At 48.8% G+C, this 19,410-nt stretch overlaps 1 protein-coding gene across 1 annotated transcript in view; it reads left to right on the top strand.

Annotated features, from left to right (window-relative positions):
- Positions 1 to 19,410, top strand: part of IGFBP7 (insulin like growth factor binding protein 7) — a 205,971-nt gene that overhangs the window by 129,517 nt on the left and 57,044 nt on the right. Inside the window, exon 4 of the mRNA XM_069626113.1 lies at positions 11,096 to 11,222. Within this exon, the coding sequence (XP_069482214.1) occupies positions 11,096 to 11,222 (127 nt within the window). The remainder of the gene's footprint in view (positions 1 to 11,095; positions 11,223 to 19,410) is intronic.

A 19,410-nucleotide genomic window follows, 5' to 3' on the forward strand; every position in this document is an offset into this window, starting at 1 on the left:
GACTTGTGGGCAACCTATACTGTCTCTGTCTTTTGTTATTCTTCCTTGGCTACTTAGAGCAAGTCTTAGTTATCATTGGTGGCCGTGACCGTCCCACCTGTACCAGGGCTATGCTCGCAGCTAGCCTTTTTCTTTCTTGTTACTAGCTCTCAGCTTCTCTTGGATTATTTGGCTTGAGCCCTAACAGACATTGGGGCTACGTGCACAAACCTTGTATCAGCTTCATTAGCCCTGCTACCCTGGATGTATGTCTGCCCAGTTCTCAACAAGTGTGTACACCATCATTTGCCCTGCACTTTTGCATGCCGCTGTACAAATTAAGTAAACACTGCCTGCCATGGAAGCATGGTAGGGAGCGTTTACAATGGATCCCTATGCGGTCGGCCTGCTTTTTTCTGATGCATAAATCCAGCCAACCCCATAGGGATCCACAACATTTGCGCCAGCATGAAAATCCAGGCCGGCACGAAATGCTGCTGGATGTGAATGGCGAACAGGAAGGGATGCGGCAGAAACACAAGCTCCATACCACCCTCCTCTCTGCCATGCAAATCAATGAAAATGAGCTGTGATGTATTGTTATTATATTGTTGTTATCTGTTTCTTACGCATTGCGGCCCGCAGAGAGGTCAGATCAAAGGCCCGCATAGCGGTCAGATCGAAGGCCCGCAGAGAGGCCAGATCGAAGGCCCGCAGAGCGGTCAGATCGAAGGCCCGCAGAGAGGTCAGATCGAAAGGAAGAGATCAAAAAGGAGAAGAGAATAAATGGTACAGTCGGAGGCTTAAGAAAATAAAAGTGTTTTCAGTGCTTTTTTAAAGGCGGTAAGATTTTCTTCACAGCAGAGTTTTATCAGTAGTTTGTTCCAAGCTACAGCTGCCCTCACAGGGTAGGACCTCTCTTTCCTTTTGGCTCGTTTAGATCTAGGGCAGATCAGTCTCTTGGAGTCTTTAGATCTGGTAGTCCTCATAGAATTCTGGACAGCGATGCGTGTTTTCAAGTACATAGGAGCATCACCAAATAAACACTTGTGAGTCAATGGCCCTCATTACGACCCTGGCGGAAAGTAACTGACATGACCGCCATAGCGTAAATAGCGTTTCCGCCATTGCACGATGGAGTAAAGTGCGGCCAATCCCGACCCACCGGGCACGAGCACCACGCCATGGCGGAAGTGCAAAGTCCGCGATGGCGTAAACGACCCCAAAACGGCCCATACCGCCGTCGTACGGCGCCCTAGGTGCAATTCCGCCACCCATCTTAGCGGTCACCGTAATGAACGGTCACCGTAAAAATACGGAAACGGAAGTAAAAACATGGGGCCGAAACGGGAAACAGGACGCCGTACACCTATAAAATCAGAATCCCAACACAACCATTAAAAACCGACCCTGAGACACATCCCAACCCGTTAGCCACCCCATAATAAAAAAGAAAAATGGGAAAAGTTGCTAAAAAAGCGTGCGATCGCAAGCGGCAGGTCCACTTCTCCCATGAGGAACTCACCGTGCTCACAGAGACCCTCCAGGAGAACGCTGCCGTCGTCTTCTCCACGCAAATGACCAGGACGGCACTTGCGAACAAGAAGGACATATGGGCCCTGGTGGCACAGCGGGTAAGTGCGGTGGGGACCGCACCCCGCAACCCACAGCAATGCAGGAAGCGATGGGACGACTTGCGGATACGCGTCCGGAGCATACTTTCAGCCAACCGCAACATTGCCACAGCTACCGGGGGAGGATCTGATTCACCCATCAAGTTGACCCCCTGGGAAGAAATCTGTGCCTCCACCATTGGAATGGAGAGCATAGAGGGAGTCGGAGGGATGGAGAAAGGAGTGCAGACATCCGAAGAATCAGGTAGGTGGGCCAAATTAAACAACGCTAAATCCACAAAGTCCAATCATGTGAAGCACCATGTGTCCCCATAGTGCAATAGAAACACATGTCCAGGAGAACGTCCACATACATTGCCATGATAGCGCCCTGTAAAAGTCAGATTAAATACATAAATAAGTAAAAATCCTAAAAACACCCTCTGCATGTGCAGCATGCACACCCTAACTGCAGGCTGCAAAATAACTGCACCCTCAATCCACACGAAAATGAGACCTCCCCCAAGGCCCTGACCCAAATCACCCTCAGGTACCACCCCAATGCATGTGATACATTGCCATTCCAACTACAACAGACCCATAAATAACGCATGCCCTCCTTTACTCCACCACAGGGTCCGAATCAAACGACGAGCTTCAGGACACCCCTACCAGCACACCTGCAAAGAGGGCCAAGACCAACGCCCAAAGACCCTCCACCTCAGCTGCACGGATCAAGACACGTCAGCAGCACGAATCGAGTGGCAGCACACTGGAGGGGACATCAACAGGCACCCCAGCAGCCAGCATGTCCACAACAGCAGCACCACAGGTCCCCCCAATGGATGCCACAGAAGGCACTGCTTCTGGTGGCAGCAGCACCATAGGTGACACTGCTTTCATGCCAGCATGCTCCGACACAGAAAACGGTGCTGTAGATGTAGGATCCATCCATGACCTGTCCCAATCCCCCTGTATGTTTCATCCCGTACACCATGAGGAAACCACGCAGGGGCACCCACAAGACGACGACTGGCCAACCCCCACAAGGCCTGTGGCAAGGCAACATGAGGTGATCAGCCCCTCTGTGACACCACCGGAAATGGGCATGGCCCAGCAGAGGCAACAGTCCCTCGAGCAGATGATAGTGCAACAGCAGCAACTGGCCACGCTCCTCAAGGAGCATGCTGATGAATGTGGGGGTTCTAAGGCAGCCATTGAAACATCTACTGAGACACTTAGGGCAGAAATGGAGCGAAGTACAGAGACACTAAGGGCACAAATTGAGGGAAGCACCGAGAGCCTGAGGGGGGAACTGCATGCGACGTCCAAAGATGTATGTGGTGAACTTGCCGCTGTGCGCCGTGTGCTCACTGAGCTCTCACAAACCCTTAGGGACATGCATGGACGTGAGCAGGCAGAGACATCATCCGTTGCAAGTTCCATCCAGGGCAGCCCCCAACGCAGATCTGGGAGGAACCTGCGCTCCATAGGCAGGGGTGCCCCTGACACCCGGAGAGGGGGCTTGCAATAGCGTCTGACCAATGACAATGAGCATCTCTGGACACTGGTGTTCTGGGGGAGGTAGGAGGGTGGAGGGGGTGTGTAGGGTTCTTCAGGGTGGCGGGTCGATTGGGTGTGTAATACCATTTCACATTTGCAATACATATATACACATTAATCCAATGAGATGTGTGGACATTGATCTTTGTGTACGAGGCCTTTCTTGGCGTACAGGCCACATTGTGCATGTTCCCGACACACACAGTGCTACAAGTCCCGTGTCCATGTAACAGCCACCAGGCGTGAGTACTAGAAGCATGCATCTATGATATTCTGACGAATCTCACGGGCCTCCTGTGCCTCGCGGACTCCTTGAGGTGCTGCCACATCCCCACCCTCATCATGACCATCTTCAGGTGCTTGCAGTTCTGCGTCAGGGGGCATGGGCACATTTCTACGTACGCACATGTTGTGTAGCATTACACATGCCATGACCATCTTTGCAACCTTCTCATGGCGGTACAGGAGTGCCCCGCCAGACCTGCTGAGGCAGCGGAAACGAGCCTTCAGTAGGCCGAATGCCTGTTCTATGACTACACGGGTACGTGAGTGGGCATGGTTGTAGTCCTCCTCATGCTGGTTCTGTGGGTTCCGGATTGGTGTAAGGAGCCATCTCTTCAGTGGATACCCGGCATCACCTGTATGTGGACAAAGAAGGATGTTTGTGGAATAACATTGCTACGTACGCATCCCCCCCCCTTCCTGCCACGTCATTGACGCATCACCTACCCCACATTCACATGCATCAAATGAGACTCACCAAGTAGCCAGGATCGGTGCCCTGCGTGTCGCTCCATGTAGCGTGGTACTGTAGAGTTCCTCAAGACCATAGAGTCAAGGGTTGATCCTGGAAATCGGGCACAACAATGTGTAAAGATCCTGTTGGAGTCACACACCATTTGTACATTGATAGAATGATATTGTTTCCGGTTGCGGTACTGGACCTCCATGGCATGTGGGACAACCAATTCCACATGGGTGCAGTCGATGGCACCAATGCAACCCGGTATGCCGCCAAGTGCATGGAATCCCACTTTTGCATTTGTGAGCTCCTGCTCCGAGCGTGGTAAAGAGATGTAGTCGTCTGCGTGCTTCAGGAGGGCATCAAGCACTTGGAATAGTGTCCGTGACAATAGTGGCTGTGAAATGCCATGCAACTGTCCGACTGTGTGCTGGTAGGTGCCTGTGGCCAGGAAGTGGAGTACAGACACCACCTTCAGTAGGGGTGGGATGGCGGTTGGGCTATCTATCATGCTGACAAGGTCAGCGTGTGTCATGTCGACAATGGCGGTTATGGTGTCCCGGTCCAAACGGTAGAGGGTGTGGATCTGCTCAGCAGTGAGGTTGAACGGATTGGCACGGAGACGTGGGATTGCGGGCTGCCTGCGTGGTGGTAGTGGCTGTGCTGGTGGGCCTTGCTGCCCCTGCCTTGCCCTCCTCCTCCTCCTCCTCCTGCGTCTCCTCTGTGCGGCCGGTTGTTGCAGTCGTTGTTGTTCGTCTTCTTCTTGGAGTTGGAGTACTTGCAGTGCTATCAGGTCCCCCAGGCCCAACATCACTAGTCCTGTCCGTAGCATTTGGGAGTGGGTGTGGTTGTGGGAGGGGTTTGGGTGTGCAATTTATGTGTTTTCAGGCTGTGTAGCCTCCACCTGTGGTGATTCATTTCACCTGTGCCAGCTGCAATTACGTTTGGGCGAGCACGTCCCGCACACAACGCTGCTATTAGACGCATGGCATCTTGCAATTACAATCATGTATATGATCCCGATGGCAGTGAAATATTGGTTAATATGTTGATTCTGCTATGGTCCCATTGTTTCACATACTATTTCTGCAGTCGCGGACAAACTTGTGAAGGGTCAGTGGAATGTAGTACTCGATCAACGGTGGACCCTCATGCAGCACTGTACCGACGTTCACCGACGGGCGGGGAGTCCCATTAGTGATTGAAGCCAGTTGCCATTTTCACACACAGCCGCACTACATAGATGTATTTGTGAATCCAAGCGTTCACAGATGCCTTTTCGACGTGATGTTGCAAATGAGGAATTCGAAGGACAGCGCTTTTGCTTTTCAACAAGCGGCGAGGAGACGCCCACAGGTCTGACTGGAAATGTAACGTTCTATTGTTGAATGTCCTTGGGACAGGGCCCATGACGAGAATGCAATGTTTGATGTGAATTGAATGGGATGCGCAATAGCGTAGTGGACGATGAGGCAGGACGTCCCCAAATACATGTTACTTCACTACACTAGTGAACCGGGCAGGAGCACAGTGGATTTTGCAGACTGCATTACGCACAGACTCAATGGAAATTTCAAATGTAATGTGAGTAAATATTCAGGCGTTTCTATTCCGGGATGAGGGAATGATGAATGGATGCATGGACAGATGATTTAATTGAGAGTTTGTCATGTGCATGGCTTTTTGATATCTATCCCCTTCCCCTGCGCTATGTGATGCAAAGCTGCCATAGTGGGTCCATCATCTGTCTGCCCTTGTTGAACCCTCCCTGTCTCGACGCGCCTTCAAACACTTGTGTCTCTGCACGTTACTAATCACATCTAATGGATTCTGTTTTGACAGACGCATGCACACATACACTCGTTAGTAATAGTGTATTGAGCTCGATTTATGTCGTTATGATTCGCAAGTGATTTTTTGGTGGCATTAATCCTTTTGAGTTTGCTAGCATGCGTATGGTTGTATATTTAGTGTGTTGAATGAACTGAGTAATTCATATGAAGTTAGGATGCCCATGCTATTATTTTTTTCTTTTGGGTGACAGGTATCTCCTCCCCTTTTGCCGCTGCCATCTGTACGCCACTCCTGCAGATGGATTTTACACTCGACACCTGCAGCTTCGAGTTAATCAGTGGAGCACCATTACGATCTTATGGGACGATCGCCAATGGGCCACATGCCCTTACGCAGTACTAGTGGCTAGGAGCAACATATGTACCTTTCAGCTGGACTAGTGCCTACTTCATGGGACTGCCCTGCGGTTCTAGGCGCTTCCGTGTTGCCTTTTTGGTCGTAAATGTAGGCCCTGTGTACCATGAAGGAACAGGGCGTCACGCAAGTAGAAGCTGGTCATTCATTGCGGATGCAGCCCACAGTGATGGAAGTCATTTGGGAGTTAGTTTGCGAATAGCTGTATGGGCTTGGTGATTTGGATGTGCATTAAAATTATGTTCAGATATTGACCGTGTGGCCTTATTCTTTACTAGTGATGTAGCATATTCCGATTTGTGGCGCGATGTATTGTGAGATGATCTGCATTGGGTTCCGGCTTCTGAGTGGAGTTGTGTGGTACTGTACTGGCCGCGTTTGCCTACGTGGAGTTGTGCAATGTGGGCAGGCAGTGGAGTACAGGCACTCAGTAGGGCCATGTACGGTTGGTTCGCGATGCCGTAGTTCTCACCATGGCGGAAAGGTACTTTCCGCCATGCTTGATGGCGTTGAGTACATGTCCGCTAGGGTCAGAATTCGCGTACCGTTGCGCCATGGCGGAAATTACGGTTTTGCAAGGCGCGCGTGCGTGTGCTTGGTGCAGTTAGCGTTGGCGTTCACTACGGTGTCGCTAATGGCATCGTACTTTACGGTGACGGGTCATGATCGCAACGAGCGGTATTCGATGGCGGTATTTCATTTCCGCCTTCGTTTTTGGAATTCCGCCAGGGTCGTAATGAGGCCCAATGTATTGATTTTAAACTCTATCCTGGCTTCCAGCGGAAGCCAGTGCAATTGCCTTCTGTAAGATGATATGTGCTCATATTTGGGAACCTTATTTACAACTCTGTCTGCTTCGTTCTGCAAGATCTGCAGATTTGTTACACAGGATTTACTTGCTCCACCAAGCAAGGCGTCGCAGTAGTCCAACCTCGGCAGAATGAAGGCTCTGACCAATGTAGTGCAGTTGTTATCTGAAATGTAGGGCTTAATCAATCGCAGTAGCCTTGGGTATTGTACACTTTCCGCAACGTTGGTAACTTCAGCATTAAGAGATGCCTCAATTATAAACACCTAATGTTTTCACCTTACCAACAGTTTTTATAAGATGCTGATCAATACAGAAATTAGCATAGGAGGTTCCTAGTTTATCCCTCGCTTGAGATGAGCCAAAGATGAGAAGCTCAGTCTTCTCCTTAATGAGACGCATCCCATTTCCAGTCATCCAAAATTCGTATTCTGTCATTAAACAGACATAACGAGGTCAGAGTCTTTCCTGTGGTCTCTACTCAGCTTGAAAACAAGCCGAGTGTCGTCGGAATAGTTGGTAAAATATAGCCCAGTGGAATCCAATAGATCACATAGTGGACGACAGAAAATATTAAAAAGGGCCGGGGATAAGCATGTAAGAACAATTCGCAAAAGTCCCTAAGTGTATTCTCATGCATTCCATTGATCAAAATGCATAGCTCCCAACTCACCGCCAAGCCTCCTGCACGCCCATTCATTTCAATGGGCTCTCACCGGCCAAAAACAAAATCGGATGTTCTCACCCGCCTTCGCTACACAACTGGTTGAGAGCTATGCAAATGTGTTATGTAAAAGTAAACTTAGTGGCCCTGAACGATGTGGGAATTGTGAGTTTTCCTGACTTAACTGTCCTGCTCACATGTTGGCAGCTCCTTCTGTTCATGTAGACCACAAAAGGCATTTTTTTTACCATGCAGTTGATCTCTATAATTGACCATTACAGCTATGGTCTTGTTCATCACATAGCTGGTAAACACGCCATATGGTACATCCTGCATATAAAGGGGCTCATGATGTGTCAAAATGTAATTTGGGCGGCGGGTAGCCGGCACATGAGCCGGCACATTTTCGCCATTTGTACGGTGGAGTGAAAAAGTGCAGGCATGTGTACGCTGCCTTTTGTGCTGCACTATTGCACTCTGCTGTGCAAAGTGAGTAAAGCTCTGCCTGGCATGCACGCATCGTTTACTTTTAATTGTGAGCGCTGCTGTTGCATAAAGCCACGGGACCCCATAAGGATCTCCAGCATTTGCACCGGCATGAAAATCCATGCCGGCGCAAATGCTGTGGCAAGTTGCGTTCCGCCCTTCCTCTCCAGGATACAAATGAATGAAAATGGGGATGGGGGTAACGTTAATGGAAGGTTTTCACGCCTAAACCCACACACAAAAGGACCTCCGAAGTGTATTATTTGATGTACCCGTTTTCAGTGCTGGAGCAGTACAGGGGCGAGCCATACAGTACAGTAAGTACTTATAACTAGAATGTGGTACCTACTCAGAAATTCCTACTTTTTGTACACAGTCAGTATTCAGTCTTTGCCTAACATTTGGTAGATGAGCCACAAGTCTCAGACTGAAGGTAATGCCTAATTCTATGAGACTAAAGACCACGTTCTGGCTGTGGACAGCCACAATGTGTGTGCACTGCTGCCATACCTACACCAGAGGGCACGCTTCTTCTGCGTGGCCATGCCGTAAGCACTCATCCTCTGATTCTCATCTGATTCCGTGAGCAAGCTGAGCCTGCCATGATAAACGCCCACCAGAATCCGCTAGATCACACCTTAGAAGTCTGCGCGTCAAAATCCAGATGATGGTTTCTGACTCAAAAGAAACAAGATGCTTGTTCCCTCTTCCATGAGGATTGCTTTTCATGCTGCGTCTGTTTCTCTGGATTGAACACGCAATTACCAATAACAGTGCACACGAGCATGTCTCCGTCTTCCTCTCTGATGCTCACCACCAAGGCTCAAGTTGAGGGTACGCTGGTGGACGGTGGCCAACCACTTTTTTCGCCGCCCCCTATGTATTTTAGAAGCTGTGTGTATGATGAACATTTTTGACTGTCTTTTTTTGAACTGAGGAATTTTTGCCATCACAGTCACCCGGTTTGCAGCCTATATGCTCATCCTTCAGGACATCTCGGACACTTTCGATTATGTCACCCACTCCTCTCTCCACCTCATTTAGGTAACTCCTTTAAAAGCCTCACACCTCTGACCCCTCCTGTTCCCTGTCAGCGTCCCATAAGGATTAGTCCTTGGACCTCTGCTCTTCACACTCTATACCTGTGCCCCCAATGAGACTTATTTGTCTCATCCTTTGGCTTTCACTACCACCTCTTTGCTGACCACACAATGTATTCTCCTTTCCTTATTTCAAGCCATTCAGCTCGCAACAGATTACCAACCGTCTCACTACAATCTGTCACTGATGGCTGAACGCCTTGAAAATGATGTCCTGGCTTCCACCACCAACCCTCCTCTGTCCCATCTTCTTCTCGCCTGACCTTCTTGCTTCCTTATCCAAGACTCACAACCTTCTGGTCCTCTTTGATACTGACCTACTCTGCAACAGATCCACACTACCACCACCTCTGCTGCGTGCATTAACCTTCTCAACTGTCAGAAAGTGTATGCATTTCTGTCTTATCCCTCTACAAAAACTCTAATCTTAACCCTCTTACTCAGAAAACAGCTGCTACTCGTGCCTATTCCGTGGTCTCTCTCTCTACTCTTTCCTCCCTCTGGACAAAGTCCTCAACCTTGCTACCGACACTCTACAACCTAACTTGATCCTCCGCCTTCTCCCTGCCGCCACCATGCTCGTTGGCTCTCCATCTACAGAGACCCCCCCCCTTTCAGGTTCCTTCTCCTAGTGTACAAACCTATTCTTGTTCCTCAGTACCTGGCATACTGTCTCTGTCTACTCCCCATCTCTTTCCCTCTGCTCCTCCTCTGCACGCGCTCACCCTAACTGTTCCGTGCCCCGTTCCGTGCCCCTCATGCCTCATCTTGCTTCTGCTCCATCTACCTGCTCACCTCACTGGCTTGGAACCCACCGCCCGTCACACACAAGGAAAGCCAGCCTGACTGTGGATCTCTTCAAAGCTTGGCTTAAACTCAATGTACTGACCAAAGAGAGATCCTGCCCGACCTGACCACAGGGCTGCATAATGATGCAATTGTGTACATTTGTTCAGTATTCCACTTTTGTTTGCAGCACTTGCCCCCTCAGCAATTGTTACCTTTGTAAGTCACCTGTTACTTTTTTTGTTTTGTCAGTGCCCCATGTCCCACATTGTTCACATCCTCACAACCTGTTCTCATCTTTGGGCTGCTATATAGAAACCCTTCCGGGGAAGGCTTCGGCCATCTCTTAGTGCTTAATTTAATTTCTGATTGAAATTAACACCAGTGTTCTTCAAATAAATACAAACAAGAACATGTGCCAATGTACCCAGTTCTATGTGGCTATTTGCCCTCTGCTCCCTAGGACATCCTTCTCATGGCACACAACACATGACCAATTCCCATATAGCTCCTCAAGCCCTTCCTCTTCTCTTCCTCTTTCTCTCTCCTTCTCTCCTGCTAACCTGTCCCCCTTCTCTCTCCTGCCTCACTCCTCCCTCTTTTCCCTAACTCTGTTCAGTTTTTGCTGACTGGTCGGCTGGTTCACCTCCAGAGCCTCACAGGTCCCAGGCTCCCCCGCCAGTCTCTGCACTTGCCTCTGGACCTCTGCACTATGTTCATCACTACTGCACTTTCAGCATATGCTCTATGAGAGGGATAACCTTTCTGCACTTAACCCAGGGCCCTGCTGGACTGGGTGCACTTGCCCTCCCTCCCCAATACGTCCTGTCCCCCTTGCCTCCCCCTAGTTTGGTTGTGCCTGAAACACTCATACACTTGTGTTCTAGGAGAAATGCCGTCAGGCCTAGTACGCTAGTTACTTTTTATGTTAGATCATTCGGAAACTTCAACGCATAAGAATCACTACTGTATCCCCTTGCTTCCTGCCCGCCTCGAAGCGTTTTGAAGCACTTCACTTGTGTATAAGCGCTGTACAACTAAACAATTACAATAGCCTACCAGGTCACAGATGGTTTTCAGTTCTGCTTAACGAGTGCTCCCCTTGCTACATTGATGACCACCAGCTGTTCTCTTCTTTGTGTCTAGATATCGCCATTAACCAAAGATGATGCCGGGGAGTACGAATGCCATGCGCAGAATTCTAGAGGCGAGGCAGCAGCCTCCGCAAAAATAATTGTTGTTAACCACTTGCAGGATATTCAGGCGAAACAAGGTGAGTTTTTTGTGAACGAAATGTGCCTTTCGCATGAAATTCAACAATGGTATGTGTTCCTGAATTTGCCTGTTAAGCTTGTCGGGGTCGGCAACCAGTGGCTCTCCAGATGTTTTGGACTACGACTCCCACAATCCCTCACCATTGACTAAGCAAGACTGGGCTGATGGAAGTTGTAGTCCAAAACATCGGGAGAGCAAAAGGTTGCCGAACACTGAGCTTAGGTATGTGTTTATTTCACGTTCTGCTATTATTCACGTGGTTGGTGGGTAAAGGACCCAGGGGCAAAAATTGTGAGGCGTGCTGGATCACAACATTTTGAAGGCGTCCAAAATGAAAAGGTTCTGGAATGTTCTTTGATTCTAAGCTTACTCATGCATCACTCATCTAGACCGTGCTCTCCTCGAGGGCCTTCCTGTTGAGCAACCAGGAGAAAAATAACTGAGGACGAACACTGGTGTCTCAAAATCTCAATCAGCAACGCTGTCAGATCCCCCACCTGCATCAGAGTATCAAATGCCAGGCAGACTGTCACCTACTCCAATCAAAAGCACCTGTGGAGGAAGTTGGAGAACATCCCTCCGATTCGCCTGCAGCGGTCTTCGATGGTATCTGCGGAAATTGATGTTTCAGAAGCAATTTTCTACCTACTAGAAAAGAAAGTTACCCTTCGGGTGTACTCATGCACCCAGTGATCTAATTATTTCTGAAATAATATTTGCTTCCACACGATATCAATTGTTGAGAGATTTATTGCCCTATATTGATGACACGTGTTTCGACCTCTACAACGTCTTTCTCAGATCAGGGCTTCAAAAAATTAGTATGAAATGTAATTTATACAATTTAGAAAATTAAATCAAATAGTACCATAGTTGGTTGCAAATAGCACAATCATTGTCATGCTGTTTGGTAAATAGACAAATAGAATTTCACAATGCCATGTTTTAAGCAAAATAAGTATTAGTGCATACATTGTATAATGAACAAAATTAGAAAAAGCAACATGGCCATGTTAACAGGAGGGGGAGAGGGGTAGGAGGTTTGAGGGAAAAGAAAGAAAAGAAAGAAAAAGAAAAGAATACAATTATATTACCATTCATAAGTATAGTACAAAAACTGAGAACCTTTTTGTGTCATCTTGGTCAAAATGGCTTGTTTCCTCATCATTATATCCTTACCCGATAGTTATTACGGCTTGGAAATGTCCTCACAGTCTTTTCTTCCAGTCATGGGATAATCCCTGTCCTATTAATAAATACATTTACATTCTCTCAGTAAATGAGTCTGTTTCAACATTAAAAATCAACAAAGTCGTTGTAATTTCCTAAGTCCACGTTCGTTTTAGTTTAAACTAAACATTTTTGTGCGTAATGCATTTGTTGAAATTGAGCATTATAGTGTTAGTGTTCTTGTTCTTTCTTGACTATGGCTTCGCACGGGCAAAATTATTTTTTAACTTAGCTGCCATGGTTTGGCACATTCCGTATGTGGCAGAAGCCTTGTTTATATTTGTTGTGCACCGCAAGGTTTATTTTCGTCTCGCGTGTCTATTTACTTTCATTGTGGTGCTTCAGTTCGTTGTTCGCCGTAGGGCTTAACAGTGTGTTACAACTCAATACGTAAGCAGAGACCATGAGGGTCCACGTGCCTTGTGTTGCTATTCTATTTCAGGGAGTGATGGTGGGCTAATATTGTTGTAGAACGTACCTTCATCGTCTGCGTGTTGTGCCTTCCTGTCCTCGTATTACTCTGTCCGCCCGATTGCAGTTTGTTTATGGGCTTACCTTGCTAAGTGGCGTTAGTCCTTCTGCTCTATCTATTTTGGCCACCATGTTTTGGGCTGATTTCAGTATGTGATAAAGTGTGTTATGTTTTCTTGTCCCAACTCACTTCATTTAATGAAGCACGTCAATAAAAAACAGTTTAGGTTACTTGTGGTGTTATTTATATCATTAATTATCGATGCTAGATGTCTTATTTCAAATTTTTGCAAATATTTTTTACCACTAATTCTTTTTGGAAAAATATGTGTTCCTCCCTCTCATGTTGTGTAATGATCTTTGTGTGAGAAATACAGTTCCAATTAACTATAAATATTTCATTATCACCTAAGTATAGTAGGGGTACGTTCCCTTATGGATGTCTGCTTACTTAGTTGGGCTTGTTTTTTACTTTTTCGGGAATCGTGAAAAATTACCATTTGTTCATGTGCTCCGATTTAGAGATGATGTTTCATGCCACGAGAGTATTCAATCAATTTTAAAGCAAGTTATGCAGATATAAACATCAAAGACAGTTTACAGAAAAGAGTACATCTCATTATCCGAATTTAGACCTTTCTCAACTGTACGAAATCTGCAGATCATTTTCGCTTCTTCCTGTCTCAGTTTGAGTTCCTGATTTCCTCCCCTTGGTCCTAGGGTTACTCTTTTCAGGCCTGCAAATTTTAGAGTTTTTTTGTCCTTACATTGGTGTTCCTTTTGCCAGTGTTGTGCCAATGGTGAAGTGGAATGTTGGTTTCCTATGGATGCTAAATGTTCTCTTATCCGCGTTCTAAGTTCTCTTATGGTACTTCCTATGTAGATCTTCTGACATTCACAGATTATGGCATATATGACATATTTTGTTCTACAATTAATATGTTCGGAAATAGTATGTTTAATGCCATATTTGTCTTCAAAAGGGAATAGTTTCTTACCTGTAACTCCATTTCTCCAGCATTGGTATCTTTCATGGATTCACATGCTTTGAATATTCCCCGTCGTCAGGCTGGGAATCCCCGGTACATTATATAGACCCTTTCCCGTAGGAAAACTTTTTCGACGCTTATGCGTCCTATCCACCTCGTTTTGTATCATGCGTGCCCGTACCGTCAGGACGTCATGATATAAATACAGGCCCCGCCCCCGCGCTCCCTCAGATTTCGGCCCCCAAAGTAGTGGGGGAACCGGTTTGCATGTTCAGGGGAGGCAGGTGGGCGCATGTGAATCCATGAAAGATACCAATGCTGGAGAAATGGAGTTACAGGTAAGAAACTATTCCCTTCTCCAGCATTGGATCTTTCATGGATTCACATGCTTTGAATAGATTACATAGCAGTACCACCCCCAAGAGGAGGCGTGCATGCAAACCCATATACTTTCTTCGCAAAGGCCGTTCCCTATGATCATGTATACATCAGTAATCGTTAACATAGGAAAACGAACCACATACAGTCATAAATTCCACAGGATGCAACCCCTCAGCCGGGGCTTACCTTATTGGAATAGGTGTCGAAGCACCGCCTGTCCCATCCGGGTGTCTTCGGCATGTTGCTGCGACAGGCAGTAATGGCGGGTAAAGGTGTGTGTAGCCGCCCAGGTAGCCGCCATGCAGATGTCCCCTAGAGGGACTCCGGCCCACAGTGCCGTCGACGATGCCGCTGCTCTAGTTGAATGAGCTCTTGGCCGTCGTAGAAGAGGCTTCCCTGCCCTGGAATGGCAGTACGAAATGGTAGATGACACCCATCTTGATAGTCCTTGCTTTGAAATGGCTTTTCCTCTAGCCCCCACACCATAGGCCACGAACAGCTGTCTCGTTTCTCTGAACGGTTGCGTACGATGAAGATAAAACTTGAGAGCCCTTTTTACATCCAGTGTGTGTAGCATGCGCTCTGCTCCCGAGCATGGCTCCGGAAAAAACGTAGGCAACACAATAGAGGAGTCTTTATGGAACAACGAAGGAGCTTTTGGTATGAACTGTGGGTTAGTGGCTAGGACTACCTTGGTCTTGAAAAATCGTAAGTATGGTGGGTCTACCATTAGAGCCTGAACTTCTGAAATACGTCGGGCTGAAGTGATGGCCACCAGGAAGGCCAATTTCCACGACAGAAACTTTAGAGACGATGATGACATTGGCTCAAAAGGAGGCTTCATAAGAGACGTTAAGACCAGATTGAGGCTCCACTCCGGCGGAAATTTCTTCTCTGGAGGGAAACTCCGAAAGAGGCCTTTAAGGAAATGCTTAATCAGGCGGTCGCTGAACAATGGTGCCGAGTGCCGTCGACGAGTAAACCTGGAAATGGCTGCTAGGTGTACTTTTATTGACGACACCGACAGGCCCTTTTGAGCTAAGAACAGCAAGTATGGAAGGAGCTGTTCCGGCTTAATCGATTGCGGGGCCAAACCTGGTTGATCCTCACACCATTGACAGAAACTTTTCCATTTGTACGCGTATGAGGCGTTTGTGGAAGGTGCTCTTGCCGCTTGCAGGATACGCCGACAGTCCTCCGGAATCGTTAGCCGACCAAATTCGGCGAAGTCAGGAGCCAGGCCGTCAACTTGAGGCTGTCCGGGTCGTGGTGCCAAACGACACCCTCCTGTCGAGACAGAAGGTCGGGGGTCTTCTGGAATCTCATCGGTTCCGCCGCCGCTAAGTGTAGCAGGTCTGAAAACCACACCTGTCTGGCCCAGTATGGGGCCACCAGAATTACCCGACAGGGGTACCTGAGGATCCATTGCAACGTCCTCCGGACAAGGGGAAATGGAGGGAATGCGTACAAGAATTTGTTCGTCCATGGGAATGAGAACGCATCCCCCAGTGAGCCCTGCTGAGGCCATCTGCTTGCGTACTGATGGCATTTTTTGTTGTTCTTCGTTGCAAACAGGTCTATGGAAGGATGTCCCCATTTCTTGAATACTTGTTGTAGTTGTTGGTCGTTCAGCACCCATTCGTGAACTTCGTTCATTCCTCTGCTGAGGGCATCGGCTTCCACGTTTCTCACGCCTGGTAGGTGGAACGCTAAGATTTGCATGTTGTGTTGCAGGGCCCAATGCCAGATTTTCTGTGCCTCCGTCGATAGGGACCTGGAACGTGTCCCTCCTTGTTTCCTCAAGTAGAACATCGTAGTGGTGTTGTCCGTCATGACACGCACCACCGAGTCCCTCAGTTGAGGAAGAAAAGATTTCAGAGCCCATCGCACTGCTCTCAGTTCTAGCAGGTTGATATGCAGGGAGGACTCCTGCAAAGACCACTGGCCTTGTACCTGTAACGTATCCAGATGAGCTCCCCATCCGCTCAGCGATGCATCCGTCACCACCGTCTTTTGGAACTCTGGTTCCAGTAGAGGCATCCCTTTCGTTAGATGAGTAGACACTCTCCACCAGCCGAGAGCTTGAACTAGTTGTTCGTCGACGACCAGTCTGTCGGACCAGCGACCTCGGCTCTGCGCCCAACGGTCCGCTACAAATTCCTGGCAAGGTCTCATAAACAGACGGCAGTTGTTTATCAACGGAATGCAGGACGACATGGTCCCTAGCAGGGACATGTACTTGCGCACTGAGACCTTGGTACCGCCTCTCCATTCCGACGCCTTGTTTTGAAGTTTCTGAATTCTTTCGCTGGATGGTCTCACCAGGCTTGTGTGTGTATGAAACTCCGCTCCTAGAAAGACCAAGGTCCTCGAAGGCTCTACGGAGGACTTGTTGAAGTTTATTGCGAAGCCCAGTTCCTGTAAGATGGACATTGTGGCTCGTAGACTGTCTCGTGTTTGTTCCTTGGATGAACCTCTGACCAGCCAGTCGTCTAGATATGGATAGACATGATGACCATCCTTCCTTAAATGGGCCGCTATAGGGGCCAAGCACTTGGTGAACGTCCTGGGGGAGGACTTGAGCCCGAACGGGAGGACCTTGAACTGAAAATGCTTTCTCCCGACGACGAATCTTAAATATCTCCTGTGTCGTGGGCGTATTGGGATGTGAAAATAAGCATCTTGAAGGTCTAGTGATGATAGATAATCCATGGGTTGCACCGACCTGATAACCTCTTGGAGCTTTAGCATTTTGAATTTTAGGCTCTTTAGCCACTTGTTGAGTACCCTCAGGTCGAGAATGGGCCTCCATTTGCCGTTTGGCTTTTTGACAACAAAGAACCTGGAATAAACTCCTTGTCCTTCCTGTGCCACAGGAACTCTCTCTACCGCCCCTTTTCGCAGCATAAGCGCCGCCTCTTGTCGTAGGATTCGGAGGTGGGGCTGTGTCGAGAATAAAGGAGGAAGACGCGGAGGCTTGTCTTTGAATTGCAGCGCATGACCCATGCGAATCGTGTCTAGGACCCATCGATCTGTGGTGATGCATTTCCATCGGTCGAAGTGATGAGAGACTCGACCCCCCAGGACGTTCCGAAGGCCGTCATTGGTTGCTGGTTTGCTTGTTCTTCGTTGACGACGGACCTGAGCCTCGCCGCCTGGAGGCTTGATAGTCCCTGCTTCTACGTGCCGACTGGGACGCTCGTCTGAACCCTTGTGAAGAGTACGAGGGCCTGTTAAATCCACGGTCCCTCGAGGCTCCAAAGCGGGAGTTTCTAGAAGCACCCCTGAAGGGGCGAAAAGAGCGAAAATTTCTACCCGTTTGAAGGTCGCTGAGGGACCTAGCAGTATCCGTGTCTTCTTTCATCCCTTTCAGCGCTTCATCAACCTTTTCGCCAAACAGGTGTTCCCCTTCGCATGGCATGTCCAGGACTTTGTACTGTACTTCAGGACGGAAAGTAGTACATTTGAGCCACGCTTGTCGACGAAGCACTACTCCATGGTTGATTTGTTTGAAACCAGACTCTGCTAGGTCAACTGCGATATTAATAGCGTGGTTCGAGGCCTCTTCGCCATCCCTCACCAGTAACATAGCTGCTTTCCGGTGTTCGTCTGGCAGGTGTTCTAGGATAGGGGCTAGTTTGTGCCACATTTCCCTATCATATCGTGACACGATCGCTAAGGAATTGGCTGCTCTTACTGTCGTCGCTCCGACCGAGAGCACCTTCTTTCCAAAGGCGTCCTGCCTCCTAGCCTCGCTTTCCGGTGGCGTTGAACATTTTTGCTGGACCCTGGCCTTCCTAGCCGCTGCCGCCGACACCACCGAGTCAGACAGAGGCTGTGATGTTAGACATTTTGGAGTGGACTCCGGAGCTTTAAACTTTTTCTCGATCCGCCCCTTTATGGCTGGCTCCGAGAACGGATGGCGCATCGTCTTGAGACCTTCTTGCCACACGTGGTCAAGGATTGGGATGGCAAATACTGATTTTCTCCTTTGACCCATATGGTCAAAAAGGAAACAGTCTTTCTTCTGCTCCTCAGGAATCAAGCCGAATTCGGAACAAGCTTTCCCCATCATTGCATGGAAGGCTCCCACATCATCAGGGGGAGATGGCTGTGTCTGGCTCCTCGTAGACTCCAACTCTACATCCGAATTCCATGTTGGGTCCCTCGACGGTGACAGGGAGATGTCTGACCCCGAGTCATCCAGTATAGAGTCGGACTCCGACAACTCACCCTCCTCCTGAGCTCGCGGACGATCTTTCACCGCCTGGGGAGCCGATGGGTGTTTCGTCGTCGAGCGAGCCGTACAAGTTTGCTCGTCGACGGAAGGTACAGACAAAAATGACGATGACGTCCCAGGTTGAGGGAACTACGTATCCAGCCGCTGCAGGAGCTTCTGAAGAGTATTAAGCACATCCAAAGACAAAACAGTCTGTGGGGTCAGTAACGTGGATGATATAGGTACCATACCCCCGCTCGCACTCGTCGCCGTCGTCGACGTGGAAGGCCGTAAGCCTAAATCCGATGGCTGCAGAACCACGTCACCTTCTCCTTCCGCCGAGCAGGCCGTGTCAGGCTGCAGTAAGACCTCAGGGGGGATCGGGTCATAGACCTCAGGCAGCCAAGCCATAGACTGAGTCTCCGTCGACGAAGGAATCCCAACCGCTGCTGCTTGAACGGTAATAGGCATCGTCAATGACACCGAGGTCGACGAGCAAGTCGTCGTCGTCGAGCTCTTAGACTTCGTCGTCGATTTCGATGCCGACTTCCCGGCTGAAGCTTCTCGACTCATGGACAGTCCCCTGAGGAGGATTTTGACATCGCTAGCCTCTCCGTCTTAGATGATGAGGAGGAGGAGGGCTTTTTATGTGATGAGGAAGATCCAGCATGTTTCCCCTTATGCTTGTCCTCAGCGCGAATTTCTGCTGGCCGTACCTTCTTCGATGGAGGCTCCGACTTGCTCCTGGAGGCCGTGGAGCCAACTTCCGAAGCCGGGTAGGCACCCGCTCCGTCATTAAGCCAGTCGACCAGCCTTCTTTTACGGTCCTTAAGGGTTTTTTGGGAGAAACCCTGGCATATCTCACACGTATCCGCCGTGTGGTGCGGGTGGAGACA

This window comes from Ambystoma mexicanum, chromosome 6p (assembly GCF_040938575.1).
Source record: "Ambystoma mexicanum isolate Mex_15411 chromosome 6p, UKY_AmexF1_1, whole genome shotgun sequence".
Classification (NCBI taxonomy): Eukaryota; Metazoa; Chordata; class Amphibia; order Caudata; family Ambystomatidae; genus Ambystoma; species Ambystoma mexicanum.